This window comes from Mobula hypostoma, chromosome 14, assembly GCF_963921235.1.
Source record: "Mobula hypostoma chromosome 14, sMobHyp1.1, whole genome shotgun sequence".
In the NCBI taxonomy this organism is placed as follows: domain Eukaryota; kingdom Metazoa; phylum Chordata; class Chondrichthyes; order Myliobatiformes; family Myliobatidae; genus Mobula; species Mobula hypostoma.
Genome location: NC_086110.1, coordinates 74,504,291 through 74,519,444, shown reverse-complemented (window position 1 = coordinate 74,519,444; position 15,154 = coordinate 74,504,291). Strand labels below are relative to the sequence as shown.

Here is a 15,154-nt window from a genome sequence, read left to right as displayed (position 1 = left end):
AATGAGGACTGGTTTATGGACTTCTGGCTTCTTCCTCCTGTAGTCAATAATCAGCTCCTTGGTTTTGCTAACATTGGGAGGTTGTTGCTGTAGCACCATTCAACCAGATTTTCAATCTCCCCCTTGTCTCCCGATTCTGCCAACAATTGTTCTGTTGTCAGTAACCTTAAATACAGCAGTATCCAAACACTTTCTGCTATGGTTTTGTCTGCTGGATTAGGCACTTAGAATTATGTTCACACCACTTCTAAAAGGAGTTTTGTAACTTTGCACAAATACTGAATGAGTTCTGTGGGTTTCCTGCAGCTCCGTGATTAGCCTTGGTATCTTTTTTTTAAATTTAGAGATACAGCATAGCAACAGGCCCTTCTGGCCCAGTGAGTCAAATGAGCTGCCCAATGAGCCAGTGAGCTGCCCAGTTACACCCATGAACCAGTTAACCTACCAACCAGTGGGAGGAAACCAGAGTACCTGGAGGAGATCTTGTAATCTTTCACATTATCGGATGAAACTGGGGAGCATGACTGTCCGTTGTCTTTCTCAGAACTTATCCACCTGTCCTGCTACCTTCAAGGATTTGTGGACATGCCATCCAAGATTCTTCTGATCATTTAGTTCTTCATATTCTGCCATTGGTCAAATATGTTTACCATTCCAAAATACATTACCCTGAACTTGGATTGAATTCTATTTGTCACTTCCGTGCCCATCTAAATGATCAATTGCTATCTTCCAATCTGTCAATGGAGATCTGTCAGTCTGTAGGAGAATAACGCTTCCACAGATTGATCACAGCATCATGCAGTCATGAAATTATGATGTCCTGAACAACGCAGCATGTAATGTGAGCAGCTACATTGCTGTTAGGCTAGCAGAGGGGTACCCATCCTGGGGTCCATGGACCCCTCAGTAAATGGTAGGGATGCATGGCACACAAAAGGTTGAGAACCCCTCACCAGCAGCAAGCAACAAGAACTGAGATCTTCAGAGTCATGAAAGTTTACCATGGCAGGAACTGATAGTTCATAACTTGGTATCTCTGCTAGCAGAGAATGAGCTGAAAGCATGTCTTATGAGGATAGGTTGAGTGAGCTAGGGCTATTCAACTGGAGAGAAGGAAAATGAGAGGTGACTTGATAGAGGGTATATAAGGTGAGAAGAGGTATAGATCAAGTGGAGAAGCAAAGACCTTTATTTCCAGGGCGGAAATGACTAATACAACGAGACATAACTTTAAGGCTTTGGGAGGAAAGTATGTAGAGGGATGCCAGAGGCAGGTTTACTTTTCACACAGGATGGTAGGTGTGTGGAATGCCCTTCTGGGGATGGTGGTAGAGGCAGATACATTAGGGACTCTTAGGTAGACACATGGGTGATAGGGAAATGGAATGTTATATGGGAGGGAAGGATTAGATTGATGGAATAGGTTTAAAAGATCATCAGAATATTGTGGGCTGAAGGGCCTGTACTGCTCGATGTTCTAATCTAGTGTTCCAGCTCTTGGCCAGTAGCCTTGCTGGTAGCTATGCTTCCAAGGTACATCAGTGCAGAAGGGTTTTTTTATTGTACAGGTTGACCTTCACTAATCCGACTACCTGTAATCCGGTCCTTTCGATAATCCGCACTGATTTCAAATTTTCCGTGCAACTGTAATTTCAAATTTTCTGGGCCACCTTACCAATCTGATGCACGTTGTTTTGGTTGCGCTAGATCTGTTCACGGGTTGGCGCGCTCTTGTAAGCACAGACAGGCGATTCCTGCTTGTTTTCCTGCATTTATGAATATCATTTGCGTGAGGCGCGGCCGCCTGGCACCTGCCTACCACACCTGCCTTCTCACCCACCTGCCGGCAGTTGCACACTGCCCTCCGTTGTTGCCCAGCCGGCGCTCCGTTCTCTTCTGCCTACAACCTCAGATCAGGCATGGTGACCCGCTGAATTTAAGCATATTACTAAGTGGAGGAAAAGAAACTAACTTGGATTCCCTCAGTAATCTGTGCCTGTACAGAATATTACTTCATTAAAATTTCACTTGCTACTCACTTAATATTTCTGTTTCATTATTATCTAACTTGTACTGATTTACATGAGTCACCTCTTTCTCCCTTATTAGGAGAGAGAGAACCTGCAGCATGTTGAACTGTCGGTTGAACAATGTAGTCTTCGGGGTAACTGCAAGTCTGTGTCTTTGCTATCGCTTAGCTCAAGTGCTGGTAGTGGGTGTGCTTTATTTTTTGCTGGTGGGGGGGGGATTGTTGCTCGCTGCTGCTTACATATGGGAGGGAGGGAGCAGAGCCGGATTGGGGGGGGGGCTTAGGGGTTCTAACATTTAACTGTCGTTCATTCTTTGGGGCACTCCTCTGTTTTCGTAGAGAGTTGCAAAGAAAAAGCATTTCAGGATGTATATTGTATACATTTCTCTGACATTAAATGAACCTTTGAATCCTTTGATATTTTAAAGGTATAATGAGGCGGTTACCTATTGCTTAATGTGATCCTTCTGTAATTCGGAATTTTCACTAATATCCGGCACTCCTCAGGTCCCAGTGGTGCCGGCTTATAGAAGGTCGAGCTGTACCATGATTTGTGTTGGCAGCAAGTTCCATTCTTACCTATCGTGCTTCAGAAAAACAATTCTCAATTATAAACATGAGAAAATCTGCAGACACTGCAAATCCAAGCAACAGACGCAAAATGCTGGGGGAACTTAGCAGGCTCGGCAGCATCCATGGAAATTTCTCTCATTATGCTAGTGCTGTCTGGATGGGAGTTGTTTAGCTAAGAACTCTAGAACCTAATTATAGACAGCTTCATCTGGGTTTCCTCTGGGCTGAGAGAACAAGCCTATTAAGCCGTGTTTTTTCATAGTTAAGAATCTTCAGTAGTAAAGCAGAAAATGGAACTTCCAGCAATTTAGGGAGCATCCATGGGCAGAGAAACAACGGTAATATTCTTTCCGTTAGTTTCTGCAGTAACAAAACTTGACACACACAGTTACAGAAGCTCTTGGGGCAGAGAATTCCAGAGCTTCCCTACTGTCTGAGGGAAGAAATTGCTGCCCACTTCAGAAATCTCAAGAAGGCACCTTGGTCAGCATGACTGAGTTGGGCTGAATGGCCTGTTTTCTTGCTCTATAATTTCTGTTTTACAGAGAGTGGAGAGTGTGTGTGAAAGATAGAAAAATTATTTGGACACTGTCTGTTCCTCTACAAACTGGATATCAGCAATTTACTTTGGTTATAAATGACTGACTTCCAATGTTTTAAATTTATTGCCGAAATTTGTTCTAAGCTGTGAATGTTACAAGTTTTTTAAAGTTGTGGGTTTACAATCTGATTATAAAATGTGCAAACTGAAGCGGCAAGTTTACTTGAATGTTTTCTCTCCAGAGAATGGCAAGAAGGTGATGTAGATTTCTGGGCAAAGTGTTAATTTGTAATTTGGTTTGAGCTGTTGCAAAGGAACTGACTTTGGAATGTGCTTAGAATCTAATACTGCAGGGTCCTTAGCATTGTCAGTGATCCCTCCCATCCATCAAACAATCTCTTTGACCCCCCCCCGCCAAACTATCAGCTTCCCAGCCATCTGAGGGAAGAAATTTCAATACACTTCAGTTCTAAATGACCAGTCCTGTATTTCGCAACTATGTCCCCTTGTTCAAGATTTCCATTAGCAGAAACATAATAATGTCTATGGGATCTTGTCATCCTTTATTCTTCTTAACTGAGGAACACAGATCCATACTGTCCAGCCTGTCTGGATAGGACCCTATCATTTGAGAAGTTAGTGTGCTGAATCTCCTCTGAACAGCCTCCAACACTACTATATCCTTTTTTCGTTAGGGCACCTAAATTTGGGCAATACTCCAGGTGTGACCTATCCACACTCTGTACAACTGCATCAAAACCTCCTTCTGTCTGCCAACACTGGCCTAAGTTCAGTCCTTAAGAACTGCAGCAGTTCTAGAAGGCAGCTTACCACCACCTTCTCAAGTGCAGTTAGAGTCATGGAACACAATAGCACAAAAACAGGCCCTTTGGCCTGTCTAGTCTGTGCTGAACTATTAATCTGCCTAGTCCCATTGACCTGCACCCGAACCATAGCCCTCTATACCCCTCCCATCCCCATACCTGTCCCAATTTCTCTTAAACGTTGAAATCGAACCTGCATCCACAATTAGGGATGGGGAAGATACTGCTGACTCTGCCCTATAAAGCCTAAGTACATCCCTTGAACAAATTTTTTAAAAGCCATTTGTCGTCTTGCATACTTGTAAGATCAACCTGGTTTCTGTGATTCATGCACTTGAACACCTAGATATTTCTGAATTTCACTTGCAGCCTCTGTGTGGGAAGTAATTTGTCTTTTAGAAACATAGAAAACTTACAGCACAATACAGGCCCTTCGGCCCACAAAGTTGTGCCGAACATCTCCCTACCTTAGAAATTACTAGGCTTACCTATAGCCCTCTATTTTTCTAAGCTCCATGTACCTATGCAAGAGTCTCTTAAAAGACCCTATCATATCCGCCTCCACTACCATTGTCGGCAGCCCATTCCATGCACTCACCACTCTCTGTGTTATTAAAAAAAAACAACTTACTCCTGACATCTCCTCTGTACCTACTCCCCAGCACCTTAAACCTGTGTCCTCTTGTGGCAACCATTTCAGCCCTGGGAAAAAGCCTCTGACTATCCACACGATCAATGCCTCTCATCATCTCGTACACCACTATCAGGTCACCTCTCATCCTCCGTCGCTCCAAGGAGAAAAGGCCGAGTTCACTCAACCTATTCTCATAAGACATGCTCCCCAATCCAGGGAACATCCTTGTAAATCTCCCCTGCACCCTTTCTATAGTTTCTGCATCCTTCCTGTAGTGAGGCGACCAGAACTGAGCACACTTCCTCATGGACAACCTATGGACTCACTTTTAAGGATACTACAACCCATGTTCTCAATATTTATTGCTTATTTATTAATTATTATTTATTTTTCTTGTAATTGCATGGTTTTATTGTTGTCTACACAGTTTTTCCGTATTTGTTGTGTGCCTTTTCATTGTTGTGTTTCTTGTATTTTCTGTGAATGCCTGAAGAAAATGAATCTTCGGGTAGTTAGGGGTGTTGTGGATACTCTGGGGAGTTGTCAGAGATTACAGCATGACATCAGTAGGATGCAGATCTGAGCTGAGAAGTGGCAGATGGAGTTCAACCCAGTTAACATAGAAACATAGAAAATAGGTGCAGGAGTAGGCCATTCGGCCCTTTGAGCCTGCACTGCCATTTATTATGATCATGGCTGATCATCCAACTCAGAACCCCGCCCTAGCCTTCCCTCCATACCCCCTGATCCCCGTAGCCACAAGGGCCATATCTAACTCCCTCTTAAATATAGCCAATGAACTGGTCTCAACTGTTTCTTGTGGCAGAGAATTCCACAGATTCACCACTCTCTGTGTGAAGAAGTTTTTCCTAATCTCGGTCCTAAAAGGCTTCCCCTTTATCCTCAAACTGTGACCCCTTGTTCTGGACTTCCCCAACATCGGGAACAATCTTCCTGCATCTAGCCTGTCCAATCCCTTTAGGATTTTATACGTTTCAATCAGATCCCCCCCTCAATCTTCTAAATTCCAACGAGTACAAGCCCAGTTCACCCAGTCTTTCTTCATATGAAAGTCCTGCCATCCCAGGAATCAATCTGGTGAACCTTCTTTGTACTCCCTCTATGGCAAGGATGTCTTTCCTCAGATTAGGGGACCAAAACTGCACACAATACTCCAGGTGTGGTCTCACCAAGGCCTTGTACAACTGCAGTAGTACCTCCCTGCTCCTGTACTCGAATCCTCTCGCTATAAATGCCAGCATACCATTCACCTTTTTCACCGCCTGCTGTACCTGCATGCCCACTTTCAATGACTGGTGTATGATGACACCCAGGTCTCGTTGCACCTCCCCTTTTCCTAATCGGCCACCATTCAGATAATAATCTGTTTTCCTATTTTCGCCACCAAAGTGGATAACTTCACATTTATCCACATTAAATTGCATCTGCCATGAATTTGCCCACTCACCCAACCTATCCAAGTCACTCTGCATCCTCTTAGCATCCTCCTCACAGCTAACACTGCCACCCAGCTTCGTGTCATCCGCAAACTTGGAGATGCTGCATTTAATTCCCTCATCCAAATCATTAATATATATTGTAAACAACTGGGGTCCCAGCACTGAACCTTGCGGTACCCCACTAGTCACCGCCTGCCATTCTGAAAAGGTCCCGTTTATTCCCACTCTTTGCTTCCTGTCTGCTAACCAATTCTCCATCCACATCAATACCTTACCCCCAATACCGTGTGCTTTAAGTTTGCACACTAATCTCCTGTGTGGGACCTTGTCAAAAGCCTTTTGAAAATCTAAATATACCACATCCAATGGTTCTCCCCTATCCACTCTACTAGTTACATCCTCAAAAAATTCTGAGATTCGTCAGACATGATTTTCCTTTCACAAATCCATGCTGACTTTGTCCGATGATTTCACCGCTTTCAAATGTGCTGTTATCACATCTTTGATAACTGACTCCCGCAGTTTCCCCTCCACCGACGTTAGGCTAACCGGTCTATAATTCCCCGGTTTCTCTCTCCCTCCTTTTTTAAAAAGTGGGGTTACATTAGCCACCCTCCAATCCTCAGGAACTAGTCCAGAATCTAACGAGTTTTGAAAAATTATCACTAATGCATCCACTATTTCTTGGGCTACTTCCTTAAGCACTCTAGGATGCAGACCATCTGGCCCTGGGGATTTATCTGCCTTCAATCCCTTCAATTTACCTAACACCACTTCCCTACTAACATGTATTTCACTCAGTTCCTCCATCTCACTGGACCCTCTGTCCCCTACTATTTCTGGAAGATTGTTTATGTCCTCCTTAGTGAAGACAGAACCAAAGTAATTATTCAATTGGTCTGCCATGTTCTTGCTCCCCATAATCAATTCACCTGTTTCTGTCTGTAGGGGACCTACATTTGTCTTTACCAGTCTTTTCCTTTTTACATACCTATAAAAGCTTTTACAGTCAGTTTTTATGTTCCCTGCCAGTTTTCTCTCATAATCTTTTTTCCCCTTCCTAATTAAGCCCTTTGTCCTCCTCTGCTGAACTCTGAATTTCTCCCAGTCCTCAGCTGAGCCACTTTTTCTGCCTAATTTGTATGCTTCTTCTTTGAAATTGATACTATCCCTAATTTCTCTTGTCAGCCACGGGTGCACTACCTTCCTTGATTTATTCTTTTGCCAAACTGGGATGAACAATTGTTGTAGTTCATCCATGCAGCCTTTAAATGCTTGCCATTGCATATCCACCGTCAATCCTTTAAGTGTCATTTGCCAGTCTATCTTAGCTAATTCACGTCTCATACCTTCAAAGTTACCCCTCTTTAAGTTCAGAACCTTTGTTTCTGAATTAACTATGTCACTCTCCATCTTAATGAAGAATTCCACCATATTATGGTCACTCTTACCCAAGGGGCCTCTCACGACAAGTTTGCTAATTAACCCTTCCTCATTGCTCAAAACCCAGTCCAGAATAGCCTGCTCTCTAGTTGGTTCCTCGACATGTTGGTTCAAAAAACCATCCCGCATACATTCCAAGAAATCCTCTTCCTCAGCACCTTTACCAATTTGGTTCACCCAATCTACATGTAGATTGATGTCACCCATTATAACTGCTGTTCCTTTATTGTACACATTTCTAATTTCCTGTTTAATACCATCTCCGACCTCACTACTACTGTTAGGTGGCCTGTACACAACTCCCACCAGCGTCTTCTGCCCCTTAGTGTTACGCAGTTCTACCCAGATCGATTCCACATCTTCCCGGCTTATGATGTCCTTCCTTTCTATTGCGTTAATCTCTTCTTTAACCAGCAACGCCACCCCACCTCCCCTTCCTTCATGTCTATCCCTCCTGAATATTGAATATCCCTGAACGTTGAGCTCCCATCCTTGGTCACCCTGGAGCCATGTCTCTGTGATCCCAATTATATCATAATCATTAATAACAATCTGCACTTTCAATTCATCCACCTTATTACGAATGCTCCTTGCATTGACACACAAAGCCTTCAGGCGCTCTTTTACAACTCTCTTAGCCCTTATACAATTATGTTGAAAAGTGGCCCTTTTTAATGCTTGCCCTGGATTTGTCGGCCTGCCACTTTTACTGTGAAGTGGTTCATTTTGGTGGGTCAAATTTGAAGACAGAATAAAATATTAATGGTAAGACTGTTGGCAGTGGGAGGATCAGCAAGATCTTAGAGTCTGTGCCCATAGAACACTCAAAGCTGATGCGCAGGTTGACATTGTTACGAAGGCCTATGGTGTGTTGGCCTTCATCAACCGTTTGATTGAGTTCAAGAGCCAGGAGGTAATGTTACAGCTATATGAGACCTTAGTTAGACCCCACTTGGAGTATTGTGTTCAGTTCTGATCACCTCATTAAAAGAAGCATGTGGATACTATAGAGAGAGTGCAGAGGAAATTTACAAAGATCTTACCTGGATTGGAGTGCATGCCCTATGAAAATAGGTTGAGTGAATTTGGCCTTTTCTCCTTGTAGCGATGGAGGATGAGAGGTGACTTGATAGATGTGTTTAAGATGATGAGAGGCATTAATCATGTGGATAGCCAGAGGCTTCATCCCAGGGTTGAAATGGCTGACATGAGGGGGCACAGTTTTAAGGTGCTTGGACGTAGGTACAAGGGGGATGTCAGAGGTAAGTTTTTCATGCAGAGTGTGGTGGGTGCCAGCGATGGTGGTAGAGGCAGGTACAATTGGGTCTTTTAAGATATTCTTAGATAGGTACATGGAGCTTAGAAAAATAGAGGGCTATGCGGTAAGGAAATTCTAGGCAGTTTCTGGAATAGATTACATAGTGGGCACAACATTGTGTGCCGAAGGGCCTGTAATGTGCTGTAGATTTCTATGTATATGGTGACGTGTACTTTTATAATAAATTTGCTTTGAATGGAGTCCGTTCACTTCCCCTCACTCTATTTATAACCCATGGCAGAATCAGTTTCCTCATCAGAGCACAGCCTTCCTATTTTCATATCACTGACAAGCTTGGAAACCTTCCTTTTTGTTCACTGTCTCCTTCAGGTTGTTAATGTAAGTCTTAAACAAATGAGGCCAGGAAGTGATCCCTGAGGTATCCTTCCAGGCTGAAGAAGAACATTTATTCCCATGATTTTCAATCTGTGCTAGCACTGGGACTAGGCCTCATGCCAGGGTGTCGCCTGTTGCAGGCACCAGGAGGGGAGTGGCTGGAAGTGGTGTGGAGCGGCATCCGTGCTGGACTGGGGACAGACCTGTCCTGATGGTACTGCACTCCAGCTTTCACAAGGTGGATTGCCTGCCTGTGTTGGTCTGCGGACTGCTAAGGTCTTGGTCTTGCCAACAGCATTCATGCTCCATCAGTGTCACTCGGAGTAGGGCTGTATTATATGTTTTTGTGTGACTGTACGTTTACTGCTGTATTATATGTGCTTTGTGCGTTGTATGACTATTGGTAATGTATTTTGTATCTTGGCCCCAGAGGAAGCATTTCTTTTGGCTGTATTCATGTATGGCTGAATGTCAATTAAACTTGAACTTTCTGTTGTTCAAAGTTGAATGGAATGAAGCCCACCCCAGAATTTTAAGTGTGAACCTCATCTGGAAGACATTGCTTTTCCCTTATTTTATGTTCTTTCTCTGTTCTCTGCTTCCAGTGGTGAAAGAATTCCAGGAGTATGTGGAGCCTGAGGAAGGATCCCACGGATCTCCGCAGAGGAGAGCAGCTGCGCCTGGTCAGGAAGACGAGGAGGTAGTCTTGCCACTGGGAGAAAATGTACTTACGCACAACCTGGGCATTCCGGTACTGGTTGTCTGCACAAAGGTAGGTTTCTTCTCCGGAGACTCCCAACTTAACAGAAGGTTATAGGAAGGATACCGAGGCTTTGGAGAGGGCATAGGACAGATTTACCAGAATGCTACTTGGATTAAAGGGCATGTGCTATAACAGGAGTTTGGACAAACTTGGTTTGTTTTCTCTGGAACGGCAGTGGCTGAGGGGAAATCTGATAGAGGTTTCTAAGATTGAGAGGCAGAGATAGAGTATCTTTTTCCAACGGTGAAATATCTAGTACAAGAGACTATGCATTTAAGGCGAGAGGGGGTAATTTAAAGGAGATGTGAGGGGCAGGTATTTTTACAGAATGGTTGATGCCTGGAATACACTGTCTGGGATGGTGGTAGAGGCAGAAATATTAGAGACTTTAAGAGACATTTAGATAGGCACATAAATGTGCAGAAACTGGGAGGATATGGACATTGTCTAGGCAGAAGAGATTAGTTTAGTTGGTCATTTGATTACTTACTTAGTTGGTTCGACATGACTTTGCCTGAAGCGCAGTGTATTTTTTATTACAATAATAGAAGTATAGAAAATGGGAGCAGGATGAGGCCTTTAATTTTCCTGTGAGTTTGTAAGCCCAGTTTTCCCCTCTCATTTCCATTGATCCCTTTATGCACATTATTTTTTTACGCTGCATCGAATCCAGAGTAGCAATAATTTCATTCTCCAATATACTTGTGTGCTGAAGAATGACAATAAATAATCTTGACCATTTTAGCAATTTAAAAAACCTGCTTTTGAGAATGTACTTACTTGACCTCCATCTCCTCTGTGGTAGGGAATTCCACAAGTTTAGATAAATTATTTTCTTTTGATTTGGATTTTTAAAATTAGGTGGGTTTCTATGAAAACCCCTGCTGACACCAGTGAACAAGCTGACCCCATCTCATATCAATCCTAGACGTTGGTCTAGTAAACCTTGGTTGAACTCCCTCCATATCAAGACTATCTTCCCATAGATAATGCCTCCAATACTGCACACACAACTCCAGATGGAGTGTCATCAAGGCCCTGTACAACTGCAGTAAGACAACTTGCATCTATACTCCAGTCCTTTTAGCAGAGACTGATGTGCCATCTTACACCATGGTTGCTCGCTACATTTGAGTGCATGCTTTTGATGATGAGGGCACATCCCTTTCCACAACAGCTCACCATAATGGGTAGTCAAAACTGCCCAATGCATCACTGACGCCAACCATCAAGGACATGTATGCAGAAAGGTGTCGGAGAAGGACCAGTAACTTCATACAGGATCCCACCCACCCTGCTCATGGACTGTTAGTCCCACTTTCATCAGGGAGGAGGCTATGTAGCATTCCCGTCAGGACCACCAGACTCAAAAACAGTTACTTTCCTTCCCCAAGCAGCAAGGCTGATCAACATCTCCACCCACTAACCCACCCCTCCACACCCCCAGCCACCACTACTTTATCATTTCCTGTCAGTCACCTTGTGTACAGACACTCCTGTGCCTAGTGTCACTTTATGGACATACAATTGATCAATGTATATAAGCTATCTTATATTTATTGCAATTATTGTATTTATATTTATTGCAATTTTTTGTTATTTATCTTATGTGATTTTTTTCCCCCTCTTTTTTTCCTCTTTGTGCTTTATCGGATCTGGAGTAACAATTATTTCATTCTCCTTTATGCTTGTGAGCTGGAAATGACATTAAACAATCTTGAATTTAGACAGGCATGAGTGCAAGCAGAGAATGACGATATCGACCACATACAGCCAAATGCCATTTGTTTAAATTGGCTTCATGGTCAGCCCCAATATTGTGGCTGAAGGAGCTGTTCCTGTGTTGTTCTGTGCTTTGTTCTGTTCAGGTAATGGCTTTTAAAACCAAAGAGGGAAAACCTCATTTCTCCAGATTAAAACATCTGGCCATTCACCTCATTTGCTTAAATCCCTTAAGCAAATCTCGACTTTCTGCACATTTAGAGATGTTATGTAATTGGTTTGGATAAGAGAAATATTTTAATAGCTGGCTCCCTAAAGAACCCACTAGTCACCCTGGGGGAGAAAGATACTTTGATTCCTGCTGATTTTTTTGTCTACTGTCTTTTCTCAATCCCAATGCCATATGCTTTAATTTTGTACATTAATCTCACATGGGACTTTATCGAAAAGCATAATCTGAATACTGTACATCCATTGGTTCTCCCTTGCCTATTCCATTCATTACATCCTCAAATTTTCCCTTTCACAAGCCCATACTGACTGTGATCAGTCCTGATAACTAATGCTCTCCAAGTTGTTTTGTTATTGTATCTTTTATTATCGATTCTAACTTTTTCCACATTACTGACATTTATTTATTGATACAGCATGGAGTAGGCCCTTCTGGGCCTTCGAGCCATGCCTCCCTGCAACCCTCAACAACCCCAATTTAATCCTAACCTAATCAGGGGACAATTTACCGTGACCAATTAAGTTTGTCTTTGGACTTTGGGAGGAAACTGGAGCACTCGGAGAAAGCTCACGCATTCCACAGGGAGAATGTACAAACTCCTTGCAGAGGACCCAGTATTGAACTCTGAACTCGACGCCCCGAGCTGCAATAGTGTTGCACGGTAGCGTAACAATTAACAACGGCTAGGCTTGCTGGTCTGTAACTTCCTGTGTTTTCCCCATCCTCCTCCTCAAATTAGTAGGGTTACATTTGCCACACTACAACCTTCAGAAACTGCTTCAGAGTCTAAAAGATTTTGGAAGATGACATCGAAATCTTTGCTGTGCTTTAGTTCTCTGCAGCGTGGATTATCAGGCCCAAGCAATTTGCTTTTAGCGTCATTAATTTGTGTGTGTTGCTTTAATTTCCTTTGTTTATGATTTTCTTCATTCTCTTGCACCCCACCTCTATCCCTAATATGGGAGGTTAATTACCTTCTGGCATTTGTGGAAGGCAAGGTTTGGGTGTTGCTAATGTTCCCTTTATCGTGTGATTGAGTAAGCTGGTGAGTTGGAGGCTGACTCATCAGTTCAGGAAAGTCCCTTCTTATTCTGCGGTTCCTTGATCTCTGGTGTACCAAATAAAAAGCAAAGGGCATTTTTATTGGTGGTGAGGATGTTGGAAATCTGAAAAGAAGTAAAAAAAATATATATTGGAAATACTCAGTAGGTCAGGCAGTGTCTGTGGTGAGAAGTAGAGCTGATGTTCAGACAAGCAACTTGAAAAATGCTGGAGGAACTGAGCAGGCCAGGCAGCATCAATGGAAAAGAGTACATTCAACATTTCATCAGGACCTACCGAAGGGTCTTGGTTCGAAACGTCGACAGTGTGTTGTACTGTGCCAGCATTTTGTGTGTGTTGCTTAGGTTTCCAGCATCTGCATATTTTCTCTTGTGTGTGATGTTCAGGAGGAGATCTTTGACCATACATGTCAACTTTGCTTCCCTTTCATTAATGTGTCTGAACTGTTGTGTGCTTCCAGCACTCTCTCCATGTTTAATGAACAAAAGTGCCATTTGGTCCACAATTCTGTGTGAAAGTTTATGCTGTGCCTGAGCAAAGTCATAGTTATACTTTATTGATCCCGGGGGAAATTGGTTCTCGTTACAGTTGCACCATAAATAATAAATAGTAATAGTAATATTACTATTAGTAAATAGTAAACAGTAATAGTCATGGAAATAATAAATAGTAATAGAAAAATAGTAATAAGCAGTTAAATAGTAATATGTAAATTATGCCAGTAAATTATGAAATAAGTCCAGGACCAGCCTATTGGCTCAGGGTGTCTGACCCTCCAAGGGAGGAGTTGTAAAGTTTGATGGCCACAGGCAGAAATGACTTCCTATGACGCTCTGTGCTGCATCTCGGAGGAATGAGTCTCTGGCTGAATGTGCTCCTGTGCCCACCCTGTACATTATGTAGTGGATGGGAGACATTGTCCAAGATGGCATGCAACTTAGACAGCATCCTCTTTTCAGACACCACCGTCAGAGAGTCCAGTTCCATCCCCACCATATCACTGGCCTTACGGATGAGTTTGTTGATTCTGTTGGTGTCTGCTACCCTCAGCCTGCTGTCCCAGCACACAACAGCAAACATGATAACACTGGCCACCACAGACTCGTAGAACATCCTCAGCATCGTCCGGCAGATGTTAAAGGACCTCAGTCTCAGGAAATAGAGACGGCTCTGACCCTTCCTGTAGACAGCCTCAGTGTTCTTTGACCAGTCCAGTTTATTGTCAATTCGTATCCCCAGGTATTTGTAATCCTCCACCATGTCCACACTGACCCCCTGGATGGAAACGGGTCACCGGTACCTTAGCTCTCCTCAGCAACCCTGTCCAATAGGTTAACCATCAGATCTCGCCGTTCCTTTCACCTGAAATTTTCCCTTTGCACACTGCATCTGTTGCATTCCTCATCAAGTTCAAGTTTAATTACCATTCAACCATACATGAATGCAGCCAAACAGAACAGTGTTCCTCTGGGGCCAAGGTGCAAAACGCAGTACCAACAGCACATATTGTTACGATAGCAGGAAAATGTACTGTCACAAAAATAAATGATACAGCCCAAGTCCCTAGTTGGCATGGCCTGCAGATTGATGGTGCCTGCGATTTTGTCGTGATCCAGATTGTCTGACAGTTCATTTGTCGGATGCCAAAGAAGCTGCAAGCATTCCCATGTAAAATGTTAGTTTTCTGATTACTCATGCTGGGGTTGGCTTTCATGATGATGGCAACTAATCAAGTTCTCAAGTCAAGTTTATTGTCATTTAACTATATACAGTGCCTTTAAAAAGTATTCACCCTGCTTGGGAATTTTCATGTTTTATTCTTTTACAATATTAAATCACAATGGATTTAATTTGGCTTTTTTTGACACTGATCAACAGAAAAAGACTCTTGTGTCAAAGTGAAAACAGATCTCTACAAAGTGATCTAAATTAATTATAAATGTAAAACACAAAATAGTTGATTGTGTGAGTGTTCACCCCTCCCCCTTAATACACACACCAAATCATCTCTGATACAACCAATTAGTTTTAGAAGTCACATAATTAGTTAAAAGGAGATCGCTGTGTACAGTAAAGGTGTTTGAATTGATTGTAGTAAAAATACACCTGTATCTGGAAGGTCCAACTGCTAGTGAGTCAGTATCCTGCCATAAGCTACACCAGGAAGACAAAAGAACCCTCCAAGCATCTCCATGAAGAGGTTATTGAAAAACG

At 42.9% G+C, this 15,154-nt stretch overlaps 1 protein-coding gene across 1 annotated transcript in view; it reads left to right on the top strand.

Moving 5' to 3' along the window:
• dync1li2 (dynein, cytoplasmic 1, light intermediate chain 2) overlaps positions 1 to 15,154 on the top strand; it is a 130,311-nt gene that overhangs the window by 53,518 nt on the left and 61,639 nt on the right. Inside the window, exon 5 of the mRNA XM_063067241.1 lies at positions 9,767 to 9,933. Coding sequence (XP_062923311.1) covers positions 9,767 to 9,933 — 167 coding nt within the window. The remainder of the gene's footprint in view (positions 1 to 9,766; positions 9,934 to 15,154) is intronic.